The sequence below is a fragment of the Aquarana catesbeiana genome, linkage group LG02 (genome assembly GCF_042186555.1).
Source record: "Aquarana catesbeiana isolate 2022-GZ linkage group LG02, ASM4218655v1, whole genome shotgun sequence".
Classification (NCBI taxonomy): Eukaryota; Metazoa; Chordata; class Amphibia; order Anura; family Ranidae; genus Aquarana; species Aquarana catesbeiana.
Window position 1 is genome coordinate 272523478 of NC_133325.1, and position 22306 is coordinate 272545783.

Sequence of the window (22306 nt, forward strand, 5' to 3'; positions counted from 1 at the left end):
CTACCCCCCCAGCCTCTATAAGAGTACTCAACCAAATTATTTCCAAAATAGCTGCCTTTGGTACAGATAATGTGGTGATGCTGGGGGATTTTAACCTGGTCCCGGATCCTGCAATGGACAGGCTCACGCCCAGAATGGGCATGCCTTCCGAGCTGTCCTCATGGGTTGAGGCATCTAATTTGACCGACGTGTGGAGGTGGCGTCATCCTTCTCGACGGGCCTACACATGCCACTCAGCCTCATACAAGACCCTATCGCGTATAGATCTTGCATATGTGGGGGGGTCTGTCCTGCCCAGGGTTCAGGACATTAATGTACTCCCCATGGCATATCCGATCACGCTCCGCTTGCTTTAAAGCTTTGTGTGTCCTATGCTCCAGGGGAGAGTCTCTGGACGGGACGATCTTGACCGATCCCACAGATGTTAACAACAGATTCGCATAATTTTATCAAGAGCTCTATGGCTCTCGGATGGGATGCTCGGATGAGGAGCTGACAGCATACCTCGACGGGTTGGAGCTCCCTTGCCTGACATCCACATTTAGGGAAGCATTAGATGGCCCGATCCTACTAGAGGAAATTCAGCGAGCAGTAGCCTCCTTACAAAATGGTAAAACACCAAGTCCAGACGGAATTCCAGCGGAATTCTATAAAACATACGCTGAAGAAATACTTCCATTGTTTAAGTTAATGCTCCAAAAAGCCATGGAGGGAAACTCACTGACCCCGACAATGGCTGAAGCGGTCATTGTGGTCATTCTTAAACCTAGCAAACCCCCTGATTAGTGCTCCTCGTATCAGCCAATTTCACTTCTTAACGTCGATGCAAAGCTATTGGCCAAAGTATTGGCTGGACGATTAAACACTGTGATCATGGCACTGGTCCTTCCAGACCAGTCTGGATTCATGCTAGGAAGGGGGATTGATATAAACATTAGACGTCTCCTTACACATCTTTCCAGGGCAGGCGGGGATGGTCCGGAGGTAGCAGCCTCTCTTGATGCTGAGAAAGCTTTTGACTCGGTCGAGTGGCGCTACCTCTGGGCTGTCCTGCGCAAATTTGGATTTGGCCCTCGCTTCATTAGCTGGGTACAGATGTTATACCACAGCCCCATGGCACGCATACGTACAAATAACTCGCTGTCATCGCCCTTCCCTCTATCTCCCGGACTGTTTGCCCTTGCCATGGAACCCATGGCTGCCCGTATCAGATCCGCCCCCTCAGTACAGGGCATCCAAGTGGGGGTGGTAATGAATAAAATATCCCTTTATGCTGATGATACCCTTCTCTTCCTCAAAGACATTTCCTCCCTCTCACCAGCACTTCAAATAATAGACAAGTTTGGCATGTTCTCAGGAATTAAGGTGAACTGGGGGAAATCGATCCTTTTTTCATTAAACGCATCCAGTCAAAATCCACCGACAGGTACTCCCCTAAACTGGACATCTGAATTTAAATATTTAGGAGTAAGGGTTGGAGCTCCACTATCTACATATTTTGAGCTGAATCTCCAGCCACTACTCAAAAACCTCTCGCAAAAATGTACAGAATGGAAAACTCTCCCCCTCTCTCCGGTGGGGAGGGTAAACTTAATCAAAATGATATACCTGCCTAAATTTCTGTACTTTTTTCGAAATTCACCCTTGATTCCCCCAGCCTCATTTTTTGCCAAGCTGAAAAGTATAATATCCTCTTTTATCTGGAATGGAAGGTCCCCAAGACTGGCTATTGCTACCCTCCAGCTACCCATCACTCAGGGGGGTCTATCTTTACCGGACTTCCAAGTCTACTTCTGGGCAGCTGTCCTGGTGACAGTTAGATGGTGGTTCTCTCAACCACATGACAACCCGACGGTGACCTTGGAAGCCGCTATCATGGGTTCCTACTCCTCTCTCAGCAATGTGGTGTTCAGAGGGATGAAATCCCACCCTGGCATTACGGAGCTAATGAGCACTACAATCGCAGTTTGGAACAGGGCCAGGAACCGCTTTAACACTCCAGGGATGTTCTCCCCGCACATTCCCCTGTGGGGCAACCCTAGACTGCCGCACTTGGAGTCAGTTCCAGACCCCCAAATCTGGGCAAGGAAGGGAATTGTTAAGCTAAAACACATCGTGGTGGGTGGTAAACTAAGAACCTTCTCTGACCTCAAAAATGCTTATTCACTACCAGGTTGGATGCTGTTTAGATACTATCAGCTTCGACATGCTTATAGGAAACAGTTTCCATCTCTCCTTCAGTTAGAATCAGACCCTGTGGAGGGACTACTTACCGCTAAGATCATAGATAAACCATTATCCTCTATATATTTCCATTTGTCCATACCCCCTACAAAGGAACTTGAGAAAACTCTGAACAAGTGGAAAATAGACATTCCTGATTTGTCAGAGGATGAATGGGAAACATGTGTATCCTCCTTTGTTATAATGCGATTTCGGCTAGAGATCGATTTATGCAGGTCAAGTTCCTCCACAGAGCCTATTACACCCCAAAACGTCTGACAATCATGACACCTAGCAACCCGGTGGCCTGCTCCAGGTGTGGTCTGGAGTCTGCCTCCTTTCTTCATATGGTGTTGTCTTGCCCCCGCCTCAGAGACTATTGGACGGAAATAATTAACACTCTTGATCAGGTTACCTCCTTAGATGTGGGGGCTCACCCCATAGCGATTCCAATGTAAGGGGAAAATATACCAAACTATTTTTGCATTATGCTACGTTTTATGCTCGGAAAGAGATATTTCTCCACTGGAAAGATGCATCACCCCTTAGAGTATCTTCATGGCGCCTAGCAATTAATTCTGTACTCCTATTATACAAACTCACATATCTTAATCGTACTTTCCCCACAAAATTTGATAAGATATGGTCGGGTTGGATAGACACATGGGGTGCTGAGGCTGTAGACGATATCCAAGATGATGCTGAAGTACCAGCTCTATGATTATACACCACGACTGAGCTCTCTTTAATCCGCACATGTTGTGTTTGCTAAGTTAAGCTAATGAGGTATTTGTGGTTCCTTCCTTGTCTCCCCCCCCATCTTTTATCTATCCTTTATCCACCCCCCCCCCCATCCCCTCCCACAAGACCTCCTTGGTTGATTCGCTTTAATCTACTGCCTCTACACCAATATTTTGCTGCAATGTCATGTAATGCTTTCATACTTCTTTCTATTGTTTATGTGAACAATTAATCACCTACTTTGTGACTACATATGTAATCTTACCATATCTAACTGTGTCTATGAATCGCTTGTACTGTTAAATACCTTGAATAAACATTTTTTTCTTGTGAAAAAAGGGTATTTGACGTTCCCGCGTGCTCCACTTCTGCTGCCAAGTGCCTCATGTCCATCAAACAGAGTACAAGAACCGTTGTCAACTAGGCCATTGAATTCCATACTCTGGCAGCAGCGGTTGCTTGGAACAATGAGTCCCTCGTGGGTTCTTTTTCTCATGGTCTCTCGGATTCCATCAAGGATGAGATAGCAGCCCGAGATACTGTGCATTTGCCTCCGAGCTTTGCAGTCCCACCCGTGCCTCCCTCATCTCCCATGCCTCCTGATATGAGTCGGTCAGTGAAGATGAACCCATGCACTTGGGCTTCACACGTCTCTCTGCGGATGAGAGAGCCTTTAGGAGGAGGGAGAGATTGCGCCTTTATAGTGGCCAGGCAGGTCACTTTTTGAAATCTTGTCCTACCCTTCCAGGGAATGCCCAAACCTTGATGTCCTGTCATGGACAGACCTTAGGTGGTGTTTAGTCCCCAGTTATCCAGAAGGATAAGCCCCTGGTTTCGGTTACCCTTTCTTGGACTGAGTCGTCCATCGAGATACAGGCTCTAATCAAATCTGGGGCTGCAGGCCTGTTCATTGATGCTGCTTTTGTATTGAAGCACTCAATTCCGCTGCAGCTGTGTGACACTCCACTTGCCATTGAAGCTCTTGACGGGAGACCTCTACAGCCTGCCCATGTGACTCATGAGACTGTTCCGTTGTCCATAGTCGTAGGGGCTCTTCACTATGAGATAATACAATTCCAAGTTATTTCCTCACCTAAGTTTCCGCTGGTTATTGGTTATCCTTGGTTACAGAGGCACAACCCATCTTTTGATTGGCTTCGTGCTGAGGTTATCTCCTGGTCGCCACAATGCAGTAAGACATGCTTCCAGAAGGTAGCCAAGGTCCTGTGCACTTCTTCTCTCTGCTCCCTGCCGGAGCAGTACCGCAATTTTAGGGATGTCTTTGTCAAAGCTCAGGCTGGTAGTTTGCCTCCACACCAGTCGTATGATTTTGCAATTGACCTTCAGACTGTGCCACCCCCCTCTGTGGCCGGGTTTACCCTTTGTCGGTCTTGGAGGATAAGGTCATGGAGGAGTATGTGGCAGACGCACTTTCTCGAAATTTCATCCGCAAATACTCATCTCCTGCTGGTGCTGGTTTCTTCCTTGTGAGAAAGAGGAGTGGTGACTTGGGACCTTGTATTGTTTGTTGGGGTCTCAATCGTATCACAATTAAGAATGTCTATCCGATTCCGGAGTTATTTGACCGCCTCAAGGGAGCAATGGTTTTCACAAAGCTTGATTTGAGAGGGGCATACAATCTTGTGAGTATTAACCACTTAAGGACCGCCTAACGCCGATTTACGTCGGCAAGGCGGCACGGGCAGGCAAAATCACGTACATGTACGTGATTTGCCTCTCGCGGGTGGGGGGTCCGATCGGACCCCCCCCGGTGCCCGAAGCGGTCCCGTTCTGTTCCCCGGCGATCCGAGATGAGGGGGAGGCCATCCGTTCGTGGCCCCCCCTCGCGATCGCCGCCGGCCAATGGGAACACTCCTTTGCTGCTGTATGCTAAACAGCAGCAAAGGAAATGATGTCATCTCCCCTCGGCTCGGTAGTTTCCGTTCCAGCGCCGAGGGGAGAAGACATCAATGTGAGTGCACAACACACACACACACAGTAGAACATGCCAGGCATACAAAACACCCCGATCCCCCCCCCAATCACCCCCCCCCTGTCACAAACTGACACCAGCAGGTTTTTTTTTTTTTTTTTCTGATTACTGCATAGTGTCAGTTTGTGACAGTTACAGTGTTGGGACAGTGAGTATTACCCCCCTTTAGGTCTAGGATACCCCCCTAACCCCCCCCTAATAAAGTTTTAACCCCTTGATCACCCCCCATCGCCAGTGTCGCTAAGCGATCATTTTTCTGATCGCTGTATTAGTGTCACTGGTGACGCTAGTTAGTGAGGTAAATATTTAGGTTCGCCGTCAGCGTTTTATAGCGACAGGGACCCCCATATACTACCTAATAAATGTTTTAACCCCTTGATTGCCCCCTAGTTAACCCTTTCACCACTGATCACCGTATAACTGTTACGGGTGACGCTGGTTAGTTCGTTTATTTTTTATAGTGTCAGGGCACCCGCCGTTTATTACCGAATAAAGGTTTAGCCCCCTGATCGCCCGGCGGTGATATGCGTCGCCCCAGGCAGCGTCAGATTAGCGCCAGTACCGCTAACACCCACGCACGCAGCATGCGCCTCCCTTAGTGGTATAGTATCTGATCGGATCAATATCTGATCCGATCAGATCTATACTAGCGTCCCCAGCAGTTTAGGGTTCCCAAAAACACAGTGTTAGCGGGATCAGCCCAGATACCCGCTAGCACCTGCGTTTTGCCCCTCCGCCCAGCCCACCCAAGTGCAGTATCGATCGATCACTGTCACTTACAAAACACTAAACGCATAACTGCAGCGTTCGCAGAGTCAGGCCTGATCCCTACGATCGCTAACAGTTTTTTTGGTAGCATTTTGGTGAACTGGCAAGCAAGCACCAGGCAGCGTCAGGTTAGCGCCAGTAGCGCTAACACCCACGCACGCACCGTACACCTCCCTTAGTGGTATAGTATCTGATCGGATCAATATCTGATCCGATCAGATCTATACTAGCGTCCCCAGCAGTTTAGGGTTCCCAAAAACGCAGTGTTAGCGGGATCAGCCCAGATACCTGCTAGCACCTGCGTTGTGCCCCTCCGCCCGGCCCAGCCCAGCCCACCCAAGTGCAGTATCGATCGATCACTGTCACTTACAAGGCACTAAACGCATAACTGCAGCGTTCGCAGAGTCAGGCCTGATCCCTGCGATCGCTAACAGTTTTTTTGGTAGCATTTTGGTGAACTAGCAAGCACCGGCCCCAGGCAGCGTCAGTACCACTAACACCCACGCACGCAGCATACGCCTCCTTTAGTGGTATAGTATCTGAACGGATCAATATCTGATCCGATCAGATCTATACTAGCGTCCCCAGCAGTTTAGGGTTCCCAAAAACGCAGTGTTAGCGGGATCAGCCCAGATACCTGCTAGCACCTGCGTTTTGCCCCTCCGCCCGGCCCAGTCCAGCCCACCCAAGTGCAGTATCGATCGATCACTGACACTTACAAAACACTAAATGCATAACTGCAGCGTTCGCAGAGTCAGACCTGATCCCTGCGATCGCTAACAGTTTTTTTGGAAGCTTTTTATTGAACTGGCAAGCACCAGCGGCCTAGTATACCCCGGTCGTAGTCAAACCAGCGCTGCAGTAACACTTGGTGACGTGGCGAGTCCCATAAGTGCAGTTCAAGCTGGTGAGGTGGCAAGCACAAGTAGTGTCCCGCTGCCACCAAAAAGACAAACACAGGCCCGTCGTGCCCATAGTGCCCTTCCTGCTGCATTCGCCAATCCTAATTGGGAACCCACCGCTTCTGCAGCACCCGTACTTCCCCCATTCACATCCCCAACCAAATGCAGTCGGCTGCATGAGAGGCATTTTCTTTATGTCCTCCCGAGTACCCCTACCCAACGAACCCCCCCAAAAAGATGTTGTGTCTGCAGCAAACGCGGATATAGGCGTGACACCCGCTATTATTGTCCCTCCTGTCCTGACAATCCTGGTCTTTGCATTGGTGAATGTTTTGAACGCTACCATACACTAGTTGAGTATTAGCGTAGGGTACAGCATTGCACAGACTAGGCACACTTTCACAGGGTCTCCCAAGATGCCATCGCATTTTGAGAGACCCGAACCTGGAACCGGTTACCGTTATAAAAGTTAGTTACAAAAAAAGTGTAAAAAAAAAAATATATATATATAAAATAAAAAAAAATAGTTGTCGTTTTATTGTTCTCTCTCTCTATTCTCTCTCTCTATTGTTCTGCTCTTTTTTTACTGTATTCTATTCTGCAGTGTTTTATTGTTATTGTTATTGTTATTGTTATTATGTTTTATCATGTTTGTTTTTCAGGTATGTAATTATTTATACTTTACTGTTTACTGTGCTTTATTGTTAACCATTTTTTTGTCTTCAGGTACGCCATTCACAACTTTGAGTGGTTATACCAGAATGATGCCTGCAGGTTTAGGTATCATCTTGGTATCATTCTTTTCAGCCAGCGGTCGGCTTTCATGTAAAAGCAATCCTAGCGGCTAATTAGCCTCTAGACTGCCTTTACAAGCCGTGGGAGGGAATGCCCCCCCCCCCACCGTCTTCCGTGTTTTTCTCTGGCTCTCCTGTCTCAACAGGGAACCTGAGAATGCAGCCGGTGATTCAGCCAGCTGACCATAGAGCTGATCAGAGACAAGAGTGGCTCCAAACATCTCTATGGCCTAAGAAACCGGAAGCTACGAGCATTTTATGACTTAGATTTCGCCGGATGTAAATAGCGCCATTGGGAAATTGGGGAAGCATTTTATCACACCGATCTTGGTGTGGTCAGATGCTTTGAAGGCAGAGGAGAGATCTAGGGTCTAATAGACCCCAATTTTTTCAAAAAAGAGTACCTGTCACTACCTATTGCTATCATAGGGGATATTTACATTCCCCGAGATAACAATAAAAATGATTTAAAAAAAAAAAAATGAAAGGAACAGTTTAAAAATAAGATAAAAAAGCAAAAAAATAATAAAGAAAAAAAAAAAAAAAAAAAAAAAAGCACCCCTGTCGCCCCCTGCTCTTGCGCTAAGGCGAACGCAAGCGGCGGTCTGTCGTCAAACGTAAACAGCAATTGCACCATGCATGTGAGGTATCGCCGCGAAGGTCAGATCGAGGGCAGTAATTTTAGCAGTAGACCTCCTCTGCAAATCTAAAGTGGTAACCTGTAAAGGCTTTTAAAGGCTTTTAAAAATGTATTTATTTTGTTGCCACTGCACGTTTGTGCGCAATTGTAAAGCATGTCATGTTTGGTATCCATGTACTCGGTCTAAGATCATCTTTTTTATTTCATCAAACATTTGGGCAATATAGTGTGTTTTAGTGCATTAAAATTTAAAAAAGTGTGTTTTTTCCCCAAAAAATGCGTTTGAAAAATCGCTGCGCAAATACTGTGTGAAAAAAAAAAATGAAACACCCACCATTTTAATCTGTAGGGCATTTGCTTTAAAAAAATATATAATGTTTGGGGGTTCAAAGTAATTTTCTTGCAAAAAAAAAAAACTTTTTCATGTAAAAAATAAGTGTCAGAAAGGGCTTTGTCTTCAAGTGGTTAGAAGAGTGGGTGATGTGTGACATAAGCTTCTAAATGTTGTGCATAAAATGCCAGGACAGTTCAAAACCCCCCCCAAATGACCCCATTTTGGAAAGTAGACACCCCAAGCTATTTGCTGAGAGGCATGTCGAGTCCATGGAATATTTTATATTGCGACACAAGTTGCGGGAAAGAGACAAATTTTTATTTTTTTTTTTTTTTTTTTTGCACAAAGTTGTCACTAAATGATATATTGCTCAAACATGCCATGGGAATATGTGAAATTACACCCCAAAATACATTCTGCTGCTTCTCCTGAGTACGGGGATACCACATGTGTGAGACTTTTTGGGAGCCTAGCCGTGTACGGGACCCCGAAAACCAAGCACCGCCTTCAGGCTTTCTAAGGGCGTGAATTTTTGATTTCACTCTTCACTGCCTATCACAGTTTCGGAGGCCATGGAATGCCCAGGTGGCACAAAACCCCCCCAAATGACCCCATTTTGGAAAGTAGACACCCCAAGCTATTTGCTGAGAGGTATAGTGAGTATTTTGCAGACCTCACTTTTTGTCACAAAGTTTTGAAATTTGAAAAAAGAAAAAAAAAAAAAGTTTTTTCTTGTCTTTCTTCATTTTCAAAAACAAATGAGAGCTGCAAAATACTCACCATGCCTCTCAGCAAATAGCTTGGGGTGTCTACTTTCCAAAATGGGGTCATTTGGGGGGGTTTTGTGCCACCTGGGCATTCCATGGCCTCCGAAACGGTGTTAGGCAGTGAAGAGTAAAATCAAAAATTCACGCCCTTAAAAACGCTGAAGGCGGTGATTGGTTTTCGGGGTCCCGTACGCGGCTAGGCTCCCAAAAAGTCTCACACATGTGGTATCCCTATACTCAGGAGAAGCAGCTAAATGTATTTTGGGGTGCAATTCCACATAGGCCCATGGCCTGTGTGAGCAATATATCATTTAGTGACAACTTTGTGCAAAAAAAAAAAAAAAAAAAAAAAAAAAGTGTCACTTTCCCGCAACTTGTGTCAAAATATAAAATATTCCATGGACTCAATATGCCTCTCAGCAAATAGCTTGGGGTGTCTACTTTCCAAAATGGGGTCATTTGGGGGGGGGTTGTGCCACCTGGGCATTCCATGGCCTCCGAAACTGTGATAGGCAGTGAAGAGTGAAATCAAAAAGTTACACCCTTAGAAATCCTGAAGGCGGTGATTGGTTTTCGGGGTCCCATACGCGGCTAGGCTCCCAAAAAGTCCCACACATGTGGTATCCCCGTACTCAGGAGAAGTAGCTGAATATATTTTGGGGTGCAATTCCACATAGGCCCATGGCCTGTGTGAGCAATATATCATTTAGTGACAACTTTTTGTAAATATTTTTTTTTTTTTTTTTTTTTTGTCATTATTCAATCACTTGGGACAAAAAAAATAAATATTCAATGGGTTCAACATGCCTATCAGCAATTTCCTTGGGGTGTCTACTTTACAAAATGGGGTCATTTGGGGGGGTTTTGTACTGCCCTGCCATTTTAGCACCTCAAGAAATGACATAGGCAGTCATAAACTAAAAGCTGTGTAAATTCCAGAAAATGTACCCTAGTTTGTAGACGCTATAACTTTTGCGCAAACCAATAAATATACGCTTATTGACATTTTTTTTACCAAAGACATGTGGCCGAATACATTTTGGCCTAAATGTATGACTAAAATTGAGTTTATTGGATTTTTTTTATAACAAAAAGTAGAAAATATCATTTTTTTTCAAAATTTGCGGTCTTTTTCCGTTTATAGCGCAAAAAATAAAAACTGCAGAGGTGATCAAATACCATCAAAAGAAAGCTCTATTTGTGGGAAGAAAAGGACGCAAATTTCGTTTGGGTACAGCATTGCATGACCGCGCAATTAGCAGTTAAAGCGACGCAGTGCCAAATTGGAAAAAGACCTCTGGTCCTTAGGCAGCATAATGGTCCGGGGCTCAAGTGGTTAAGGAGGGCGACGAGTGGAAAACTGTGTTTATTACCAGAACAGGCCATTATGAGTACCTGCGTAAGTATGTGTCACCGGCGCAAAAAAACTTCTAAATCAATCAGTGTTATTATCAGAATTGCTGCATTCAGAAAAACCCTTCTTTAAGAATGGGAAATGTGAAAATTGGTATATGTGAATGCGCTATTCGTATCTCTACACCACTTGCAATATAAATTTCTATTCCTAATGTTATGTGATGGAAAAAATATGTCATACGGTAATATCTCCTAAAAATTCAAATATCTATCTTCTGTGTACAAATAAAAAACCATAAATCAAATAAGTGCATATAAACCAATAGCCTTCTATTGTGTGTGAATCACACTGAAAACCTGAAAAAACAGCTGAAAACCATATATCAAATTGCCCCTCCTGTGCATATAAACAATGTTAAAGTCCCATAAACCATGAGAATCCAAAAAATCTTCTTTCAATTGCTGTGACTGTATTCTTATCGTGTTCTTGTGTCTCTTCTTATTTATAAGTGACTTTGTGACACACCACCACCTTGCAGATTGGCCACTCACCAGATATTTGTTAAATGATGTGCCTTTGGTTCATTCATGGGATAACCACTCCACCTTAAAAACTGCTCCACCTTAATTGCGCTCCACCTTATTATCACTTCTCATCGGCTATGCTTTAGTTTTCCTCATTTAAAAGTGCATTCGAGCCGGCACTGAGCGAATCCAGCAGATAAGGACAAGTTCTGAGCGGTTCCGTGGTTCGTATATGGCCTCCACGTTCGGCTTGCGCCTCACCCCTCTCTCTCGTATGTGTTTCCGCCCGCTGCCCGGATGTTTCCGATCACCTGTTCCGAGAGAACTCCCAGCAGCCTCTACGCGTTTCGCATCATCATATGCGTCATCGGGAAGCTGCCGTGTGATTGGTGCGTGCTGTATTTATACTCCGTGCAACCGGAAGTACGTGTGTCACCATCTTAACTAAGGGATGCTATTCCCAATTCCTATTCTCTATAGCTGGAAGTGCGTATCCCGCCATCTTAAATAAGGGATGTTTTGCCCAATTACTATTCTCTGGTTACCTTCCTTATAATATCATATACCCCACTTGGTTAACTTAATTACTTGTTCTATTACGAAAACCAGTATTTTTTCGAAGATGTGGCCCATCTTTATCTGCTGAAGAGACTCTTACAATATCTTAAAACAATTAAACCACTTATAGTGTTCCGCAGTATCAACTGACCTGCAGGCATTATGGGGCGGCAAAAATCTATTTATTACCCCCACAGTCTAAAAAGTAACTATATTTTATGTACCTCATATAATCCAATCACTATTTATTTAAAATAAGGGATTATTCTAATATTGACAAATAAGTTAAATGAAAAAATATATAAAATTAAAATTATAAAAAAGACATAAAAAATAATAAAAAATTTAAATAAAATAAAATAAAATGAAAATAGAAAATAATAAAAATAAAAATAAAAAAATGAAAAGTAAATAAAATAGTAAAAAATTAGAAAAAATTAGAACAAATTAGAAAAAAATGTACCAGAAAAAATAAAAAAATAGAAAGAATAGAAAAAATGTGAGACAATGAAAAACATGAAAAAATGAAAAAAGTGAAAAAAAAATGAAAAAAATTGTAGATAAAAAAGTAAAAATAAATAAAAATAAAAAAATATAAAAATAAAAAAAAATATATAAAAATAAAAATAATATAAAAATAAACCATAGGCAAAATAAGGCATAGATAAAATAAGAAAAATGTACTAATAATCTTCCATATAATCCCTTATTTTAAATAAATAGTGATTGGATTATATGAGGTACATAAAATATAGTTACTTTTTAGACTGTAGGGGTAATAAATAGATTTTTGCCACCCCATAATGCCTGCAGGTCAGTTGATACTGCGGAACACTATAAGTGGTTTAATTGTTTTAAGATATTGTAAGAGTCTCTTCAGCAGATAAAGATGGGCCACATCTTCGAAAAAATACCAGTTTCCGTAATAGAACAAGTAATTAAGTTAACCAAGTGGGGTATATGATATTATAAGGAAGGTAACCAGAGAATAGTAATTGGGCAAAACATCCCTTAGTTAAGATGGCGGGATACGCACTTCCGGCTATAGAGAATAGGAATTGGGAATAGCATCCCTTAGCTAAGATGGCGACACACGTACTTCCGGTTGCACGGAGTATAAATACAGCACGCACCAATCACACGGCAGCTTTCTGATGACGCATATGATGATGCGAAACGCGTGGAGGCTGCTGGGAGTTCTCTCGGAACAGGTGATCGGAAACATCCGGGCAGCGGGCAGAAACACGTACGAGAGAGAGGGGTGAGGCGCAAGCCGAACCTGGAGGCCATATACGAACCACGGAACCGCTCAAAACTTGTCCTTATCTGCTGGATTCGCTCAGTGCCGGCTTGAAGGCACTTTTAAATGAGGAAAACTAAAGCATAGCCGATGAGAAGTGATAAGGTGGAGCGCAATTAAGGTGGAGCAGTTTTTAAGGTGGAGTGGTTATCCCATGAATGAACCAAAGGCACATCATTTAACAAATATCTGGTGAGTGGCCAATCTGCAAGGTGGTGGTGTGTCACAAAGTCACTTATAAATAAGAAGAGACACAAGAGCACGATAAGAATACAGTCACAGCAATTGAAAGAGGATTTTTTGGATTCTCATGGTTTATGGGACTTTAACATTGTTTATATGCACAGGAGGGGCAATTTGATATATGGTTTTCAGCTGTTTTTTGGTTTTCAGTGTGATTCACACACAATAGAAGGCTATTGGTTTATATGCACTTATTTGATTTATGGTTTTTTATTTGTACACAGAAGATGGATATTTGAATTTTTAGGAGATATTACCGTATGACATATTTTTTCCATCACATAATATTAGGAATAGAAATTTATATTGCAAGTGGTGTAGAGATACGAATAGCGCATTCACATATACCAATTTTCACATTATGAGTACCTGGTAATGCCTTTTGGCCCTTGTAACACCCCGGCAGTTTTCCAGGAATTTATTAACAATGTCCTTCAAGATTTGTTGCAGTTATGTGTGGTGGTTTATCTCGACGATATCCTCATATTTTACAAGTCCCTGGAGAGCCACCACACAGATGTCTGTCATGTGCTTCAGCAGCTAAGAGAGAACAATCTCTATTGTAAATTGGAGAAGTGCGAATTCCATTGTGACCAGGTTAAATTCCTAGGTTATGTCATTTCCACTGCTGGTTTTTCGATGAACCCAGAGAAACTTTCAGCAGTCCTACAGTGGCCCCGACCCATGAGTTTACATCCTATGCAGCGTTTTCTGGGCTTTGCCAACTTTTATCTGAAGTTTATTCGTAACTTCTCGTCTCTGGTCAAGCCTTTGACTGATATGACCAGAAAGGACGGTAATCCACAGGGTTGGTCTCCGGAGTCCATTAAGGAGTTTGAGAGTTTCAAGGCTGCCTTTGTTTCTGCTCCTATGTTGGCACATTCTGATCCTACGTTACCTTTTATCCTTGAGGTTGATGCTTCTGAGACTGCAGTTGGCGCCCTTCTGTCTCAACGTCCTACCTCTGAGAGTGCTATGCATCCTTGTGGCTACTTTTCTAAGAAATTGTCACCTGTGGAGTGCAATTACAAGATTGGTGACAGAGAGCTGTTGGAGATCATTTTAGCCTCGAAAGAATGGAGACACTGTGCCAGTTCTCATTCTTACTGACCATAAGAATCTCACATTCTTGTCTGAGGCTAAATGCCTCTCTCCCAAAAGGGCGCGATGTGCTCTTTTCTTGTCTAGTTTAAATTACATTGTCTCATTCTTACAGGGATATAAATTATTGCGGCGCTGAAAAGTTCAAAAATGAAATTGAAGAGTGGGAGGAATCCAATCACCAAATATATTGTGCAGATGTAGAAAGAGTCACTCGTCACCACGTGGTAATGTAGTCTGCTTACCAGAAGGTATTAAGGATTAGGCATAGATGATAAATACTCAAAAGCATCCAGCAAATCCAGCCCACTGGAACCCCTCGTCAGACCACAACATCTGTGGGATTTCCTTCACATATAAACTTCTCCCAATGGTCACTTCAGAATTAGGCATTCAGGCATGTAGTCATCATATATCCGAGAAAAGAAAATGAAGGACCCATAGTGAAGCCCGTAATGATAGATAAAAAACGTTTATTGTAGTAACTTACAGTTGAAGCTTAAAACAGCATGCATCCGGGCAGCGGGCAGAAACACATACGAGAGAGAGGGGTGAGGCGCAAGCCGAACCTGGAGGCCATATACGAACCACGGAACCGCTCAAAACTTGTCCTTGAACCGCTCACATTGAATGAAGATAACTATATGCACAGTTTATGGACTATTATTTGCACTTTTACCTTATGAACTCCTTTTGTATCCTCCACGGCTAGTGGAGTCACGGAAGTGGAGTGTGCCCGCTCTATGCGGTCATATTATTCACAATAGTCACATTTTGTTTTTAGATTTGGTTATATTTTAGGTGTCACTTATATATATGTGGTTTACAACCTACAGGTTGCCTGTTTATCATCTGGTTTTTGGGTGGTAATAGGCATCACCTGAGAACCTGTAGCACGACTTTGATTATTATATCTTACATCTAGAGACCCCCTAGGGGAACTCTATTAGGGGAGGCTGCACACCTATTGGTTATCCTAAGCGCAGTCACTTATCATTTACTTTCATACCTAGTTACATAGTTACATAGTTAATAAGGTTGAAAAAAGACACCAGTCCATCCAGTTCAACCTGTGGTGTGTGGGTGTGCTTGTGTTTATGTCATTATTACATTGCATATCCCTGTATGTTGTGATCGTTAAGGTGCCCATCTAATAGTTTTTTGAAACTATCAACACTCCCTGCTGATACCACTGCTTGTGAAAGAGAATTCCATATCCTTACCACTCTAACAGTAAAGAACCCTCTATGCAGTTTAAGGTTAAACCGCGTCTCTTCCAATTTCAGTGAATGGCCATGTGTCTTTTTGAATTCCCTTTCCCTGAAAAGTTTTTTCCCCAGTAAGATATTTGTACATTGCTATCATATCCCCTCTCTCAAGCGTCTCCTCTCCAGGGAGAATAAGTTCAATGATTGTAGTCTTTTCCCATAGCTAAGATCCTTTAGTCCCCTTATTAGCTTTATTGCCCTTTTCTGGACTCTTTCTAGCCCATTCTGCTTGAAGACTGGTGCCCAGAACTGAATATTATATTTAATGCCGCGTACACACGAGCAGACTTTTCAAACAGACTGGTCCGACAGACTATCTGACGGACTTTTGGCGGACTTCCAACGGACTTTACCAACGAACGGACTTGCCTACACACGATCACACCAAAGTCCGACGGATTTGTACGTGATGACGTACGACCAGACTAAAATAAGGAAGTTGATAGCCAGTAGCCAATAGCTGCCCTAGCATTGGTTTTTGTCCATCGGACTAGCATACAGACGAGCGGGCTTTTCAATAGGAACTGGGTCCAGCGGAGTTCCGACGTAAAGATTTGAAACATGTTCCAAATCTAAAGTCTGTCAGATTTTCGACTGAAAAAGTCAGCTGCAGGTCCGATGTAGCCCACACATGGTCGAATTGTCCACCGGACTCGGTCCATCGGACCAGTCCGGTCGAAAATTCTGCTCGTGTGTACGCGGCATAAGATGCGACCAGACCAAAGTCTTGTAGGATGGAAGAATTATCGTTTTATCTCTGGAGTGAATACCCCTTTTAATGCATGCCAATATTCTATTGGCTTTGCTTGCAGCAGCTTGGCATTGCATGCCATTGCTGAGCCTGTCATCTACTAGGACCCCCAGGTCCTTTTCCATCCTAGATTCCCCCAGATGTTCTCCCCCTAGCGAGTAACTTGCATTCGTATTTTTAGCACCCAAATGCATTACTTTAAAATTTTCAACATTAAACCTCATTTGCCATGTACTTTACTAGGTATATAATACTAGGGAAATTTTAGACAGTAGCCAATTAACCTACCAATAAGTCTTTAGAGTGTAGGTTAAATAGAGGTGTATGTGGAGGAAACCTATACAAACACAGTGAGAACATGCAAACTCTATTCAAATAGTGCTCAGACCAGGACTCCAAAAAAAGGACTCCAGAGCTGCAAGTGCTATCCACTAATCCACGGGTCATTTCCTTTATCCATACCCCCACAGGTATATTAAAACTAAAATGCTAGTCTTTTGTCATCATTATATCCTAGCATGAATATTGTATCACTCACGTGTAAATGAACAGGAAAGTTAAATTAGTATCCTGAATTCTGCTTCCTGGCTCATCTACCTCAAATGATGCTTTACTATGTTGGTCTCTAAGCTGATTTCCAATAACAATTTCAAATTGCATCTCAGATCTAAAAGTGCTCTCTTGCCTATACTCGGCACTAACTGACTTTTTTCATAGCTTCAGCAACAATCACTGGGCTATTTTTAGATGAATGTTTAAAAAGTGGCACTTGGCAGATGGCTCTGACCATTTCCAAGCATCCCTCAAATGCTGTAACTGATTGAATATTCTGTTCAGTACAAAAGATTACTTGCTGGACATTTCATTGTGCAAAATGGATTAAATGCCGTGGCCATTCACTGCATTGGTTTAGGTGAACATTCTGATTGTGCCCTAAGAAGAGTGTTATAGTTCACCTATACAAACATGTGTACAATAGTCATAATACATTCTGTTCAGTCTCTGATGTACCACTGCTTCCCCCTCCACTTTCTTATAGCATAGCTATTCACCACATACAATACATTGTTTACTTTTTCCTTTAAATCTTTTTTTATCCATTATTCCTTTAGTTTTGTTTGCTTGTCAGAGACGGTTGCTCTCTCTTACTGTATCATATTTTGCTTTATATTCTTAAGTCTTGTTCAAATATTTTTGTCAAATGGTACTACAAAGTCTACATTGTGGAATGCCACAGAAGAAAACCACTTGCCACTGCCATAGTTACAGATTCAAAATTCGCATTCCCCGAGAGTTTGTGTGGATCTGCCCAGAGAATTTTTTAAAACTACAATGCATTGCATGGTCTTTTAAACTATGGTCAGCAGGTTTAGGCAAATTTGGGGTATTTGCTCAACCAAAACCCTAACTATAATGCCCCGTACACACGGTCGGATTTTCCGATGGAAAATGTCTGATCGGAGCGTGTTGTCGGAAATTCCAACCGTGTGTGGGCTCCATCAGACATTTTCCATCGGATTTTCCGACACACAAAGTTGGAGAGCAGGAGATAAAATTTTCCGACAACAAAATCCGTTGTCGGAAACTCCGATCGTGTGTACACAAATCCGACGGACAAAGTGCCACGCATGCTCAGAATAAATAAAGAGATGAAAGCTATTGGCCACTGCCCCGTTTATAGTCCCGAAGTACATGTTTTACGTCACCGCGTTTAAAACGATCGGATTTTCCGACAACTTGGTGTGACCGTGTGTATGCAAGACAAGTTTGAGCCAACATCCGTCTGAAAAAATCCTAGGATTTTATTGTCGGAATGTCCGAACAAAGTCCGACCGTGTTTATGCCCTATAAAAGGGGAGGGAGCGTAGTGCAGCCGGAGCATTAGTGAACAATGTTATGGGAAAAACGCATGCGCAGTGTGTGCCCGGGTGTGAAGCCACAGCCGGGCTCCCACAGTCACAATGTCGGCGCAGAGGAGAGGAGGGGGAGAGGAGTGGGTCTTCATTCTCCTACATCGCTGGACCGTGGGACAGATGAGTGTCCGATTATTAAAAGTCAGCAACTACACTTTTTGTAGCTGCTGACTTTTATATGGGTGGAACTCCACTTTCATTTAAGGAATAAAAAATGTTAGTCCTTAATGTTATATCATTCACTCATTCACTCAAATGTTATATCATTCACTTTCACTACACCCCCATTAACATAGATAAGATGAAAGTTAGGTACACAACACATATGCCTACTATTCTTATTTAAAATGGTACTGCTGCTGGACAATTTTACACTGCTGTATTATCTACAGTAACTTATTTCACTTAGTAAAGCCCCACTCTGTGTTCTTTGTCCCTTGTATATTTGGGCCTAGCCTTGCTCATTAAAATTGTCCTGCTGGTTGGTGGTCTTTTTGGCTCATTTTCCCTTATTAAATGGACAAGTCTACATTGCTGTATTTTCTGTAGTATCAGAATTCGCTAATAAAACCCCCACCAGATCTGTTGTGAATTTGGGCCTTGCCTTGCTCATTAAAATTGTTCTACTGCTGGCCAATTTCACAAGCCCTAAGTAAGTCCAATGATGTAACATGCAGGGTGGAGTGAAGGTGACATCATTATGCTAACAGAGTCTGTAAGAGAATGGCAGTACAGCCGCAAATGTATTTGGAAAAAGGTTATATACCCTGTGTCTGCATATTGCCCTAATGCACAAGTGTTGGTGCACCTACCAATGTGAGTGTGATTTGAATGTTTTGTTTTTAAGATTAAACATATTTTTGGAAAGCACTATGGGGATCTTCTACACTTTGTCTTGAGTGCTATTGCCTGGGGAGTCAGTAGATTTGCACTGAAGTGAAAAGTGACAGTGCATTTTCCTACTGAAGGGGAAAATTAAATTATAGACTTTTTTTTAGGTTAAAGGTCCTACTTAAAAGATGAGAGCACATCTGAAGATGGTGTGATGCACAAGTTAGAGAAAAAGGGCAATTAATCTAAGAAGAGTTACAAAGAATAGACTTACAGTATGTGTTTTTAAATTTGTGGACTTCTGGAAATTAACATTCAAAATTTTGGATTTAAAATAGTTTTAAAATCAAAACATTTTTTACCTTAATGAGTTTTCTGTATAAGGATGAAAAACTCCAAACTACCTGTCCTGTCTCCCCCAGTCCTAAACATTCACCTGACTCCTCCCACTGCTCCAGCGCTGTCTCCTCTGCAGCACTGCTCCTCCACTTCCTGATCTCACAGGTCAACTGGTCCCATAGGTTCCCGCTGATGTCAGACAAATCCTCTGAAGAAGTAGTGGGAGGCACTGGTGGGGGCCCCAGAAGAAGATGTATGAGACCGCTCTGTGCAATACCATTGCACAGAGCAGGTAAGTATAATGTAATTTTTTCCCCTTAAATAAAAAAGACATTTAGAAATGTTTTAATGTTTCTACACACATTAAGCATTTGTGCCTTTTGTATAGAAATTATTTGTATAGGTTTATGTGGAATGAGGTTAATTATATATACAGTTTCTATGATTAGGTCGAAGTAAAGTAGATAGTGTCACACTTTGGCAATATAAATGAATAACAATACATTGTAGATATTTTAGGTCAGTACTGGATAACGGATAGTCATAATAGAAGAGAAATGTAATATATTTTTGTTAATGTGACATAATCCAACATACCTTTGTGGCTTAATTTCTATTTACTTTTTGTTAAACCAGGTATTTGAAATAGCAGATGTAGTGGATCAGATGTCTCCATGGGGAATGTTGAGGATTCCACGTCCACTGATAATGATTCGAGCTTTCCGCATTTATTTCCGATTTGAGCTGCCAAGAACTAGGATAACAAATATTTTAAAGTATGATTTTCCTACTTAACTTTAGTAAATATATTCAACTAATATGTATGAAGCAACTTTACTTTGTTTTACGAGCAGCAGGTGTGTAGAGTGTAGCCAAACTCACATTGAATAAAACACATAACATAAAGCACACTGTGTTTTTCACCTTGGAGCCAACTGTTTGCACCAAGTATCCAAGTAATATGAGTAAAATATAAGTCACACCAGAACAAAAAAAATTGCAAGTCAATGTTAGGTTAGTTTGTAAATTCTTCTCATATCAAGGTCAGAAGAGTTGAGAATTTCAAATACTTTCTCATAAGATTTTGTTCCTCAAAAGGAAACCAGTCACTTCCCAGATTGCTTATTAAAATTCTCTAAAATTACTTAAAGATCTGAGATTTAATTTCCTGATTTGCATTCAGCTAATTAAGATGTAAAATTGCCTTAAGAAACATCCTAGCTAATTACCATATGAGACTGTATGCTCAGTGTTGATACACCTATTGATAGATTGTTCAGTATAAAATAATTTTATATATTTTTTTAATAACTTTTATATTACTTTTTTATATTACATTGCGTTTTCTAATTAGCAATAAATTAATAAGTTAACTGCATATGTATTGATTTTTGTTAATCATTTACATTGGCATCTAAAAATTCCTTTAAAAGCTGTGTAGGAATGGTTAAAGAAGATCAATTCTTAAACATGTTTTATGTTTTTTTTTTTAACTCCTTGGGGGTACCAAGTGCATATAGCATATGAATGAGCGATTAATGCTGCCGGGCTTTGTTATGCATGGCACAGTTCCCAACACCGCTGATCGCTCATTCATAAAAGTGAAGACTCATGCAGCACTATGGCGATGTGTGATTCATTGACCAGGGCTGTGCATGTGAAAGAGCAGCTGCTGATAGACACACAGAGCCGCAGCACTAAGTTATCTGCCCCTTCTATTAATGAGCAATCAGCTATGGCTTTGTGTAAAGTATTTTCAGCTGCTTGCACATTTACGTAGAACATCGGTAGACACCTTGCAGAGAGTCAAAGCTCTGAGGGATCTTTTACTCTTATGAATGAACAAGCAGTGCTGATAGTACTTTCATAAAAGCAACAAATCACTCAGCTTAGAGAAGAGGGCTCTGTGCTGGCTTTACCTCCCCCACAGAAAAGCTCTTAATATGAGCTTCAAAAGGGGTTGGAGCTATGGCCAGCATTACGAGGTGTGTTTGGGGGACAATGGGGCCACTAATTAGAAAGGCACCAAGTGCTATTTGCACCTAGCCTCCTGAGGAGTTCAATACAATTTAAAAAAGTGATAGTTTAAGAGATAGCTTTTGGGCAAAGTCATGTAACTGAGATGTGGCAGGTAATAATTAGCTTAACACCCAAAGGAGTAAACAAACAGTTACTTTATTGCAAAACTAGGTCTAACATCACAGTACCACATTAACTAGTACAGCAAAGCAGTATCAACTAGCAGTATGTGCTGCAAACATGTATAACATTTATGTGTAACCCTGTACTAAAATCCCACATGTTTCATCCTTACAATTAAGCAGTTCTCCAAATACACTGATTATAAATAAATCCCAACAATACAGGGGTTTTAAATCCCAAAGTCCCCGTTCACTGGATCCCCTACATTAACAGTAGTATCAGCAGCAGTGATAGTAAGAGGGCTGTGTGTAGCAACGAATATCCCTTCATAATCCATGGCAGTTGGTTTCCTTAATTGTGGTCCTGTTTTCTGTTCAGTACAGGAAAAATACTCTGTTGCTCCTTTTGTGGTCCTGACTATTCAATCCTTCAGCAGCTTTTCTCTTCAGTCCTCACAGCAGCAGCATTCTTTCCTCCAGCACCCATATGGCTCCCCCACCCTAAGACTTGGGACCATGCCTCCCTGCCCTCTTCATGAACAATATAGATTCCAGGGGTGTTCTATCTGGAAATGTCCCTAGCTAAGAACATCATTGTTCTATCCTTCACACATGTGGCCTTCTCTCACCCATAAATAATAAAGATTCCAGCATCTTCTCTTCTAGGAAACTTTATTGCTTCCTTACTGCTAGTATCTTTTATCCTCTTCTGAAGATCCTGTACAGTTATAGTCACATAGGACATTTTAGATGTTTGGGTGTAATAAGTAAATGCTGCAAAGAAATAAGCAAATAATGCAAAGTACACTACCCATACC

At 42.1% G+C, this 22306-nt stretch overlaps 1 protein-coding gene across 3 annotated transcripts in view; it reads left to right on the forward strand.

Moving 5' to 3' along the window:
* The window catches only part of NALCN (sodium leak channel, non-selective), a 948399-nt gene that overhangs the window by 281417 nt on the left and 644676 nt on the right, over positions 1-22306 (forward strand). For all 3 annotated transcript variants that reach the window (XM_073614438.1, XM_073614437.1, XM_073614436.1), the window contains one exon: positions 19984-20123. In XM_073614438.1, the coding sequence (XP_073470539.1) occupies positions 19984-20123 (140 nt within the window). The remainder of the gene's footprint in view (positions 1-19983; positions 20124-22306) is intronic.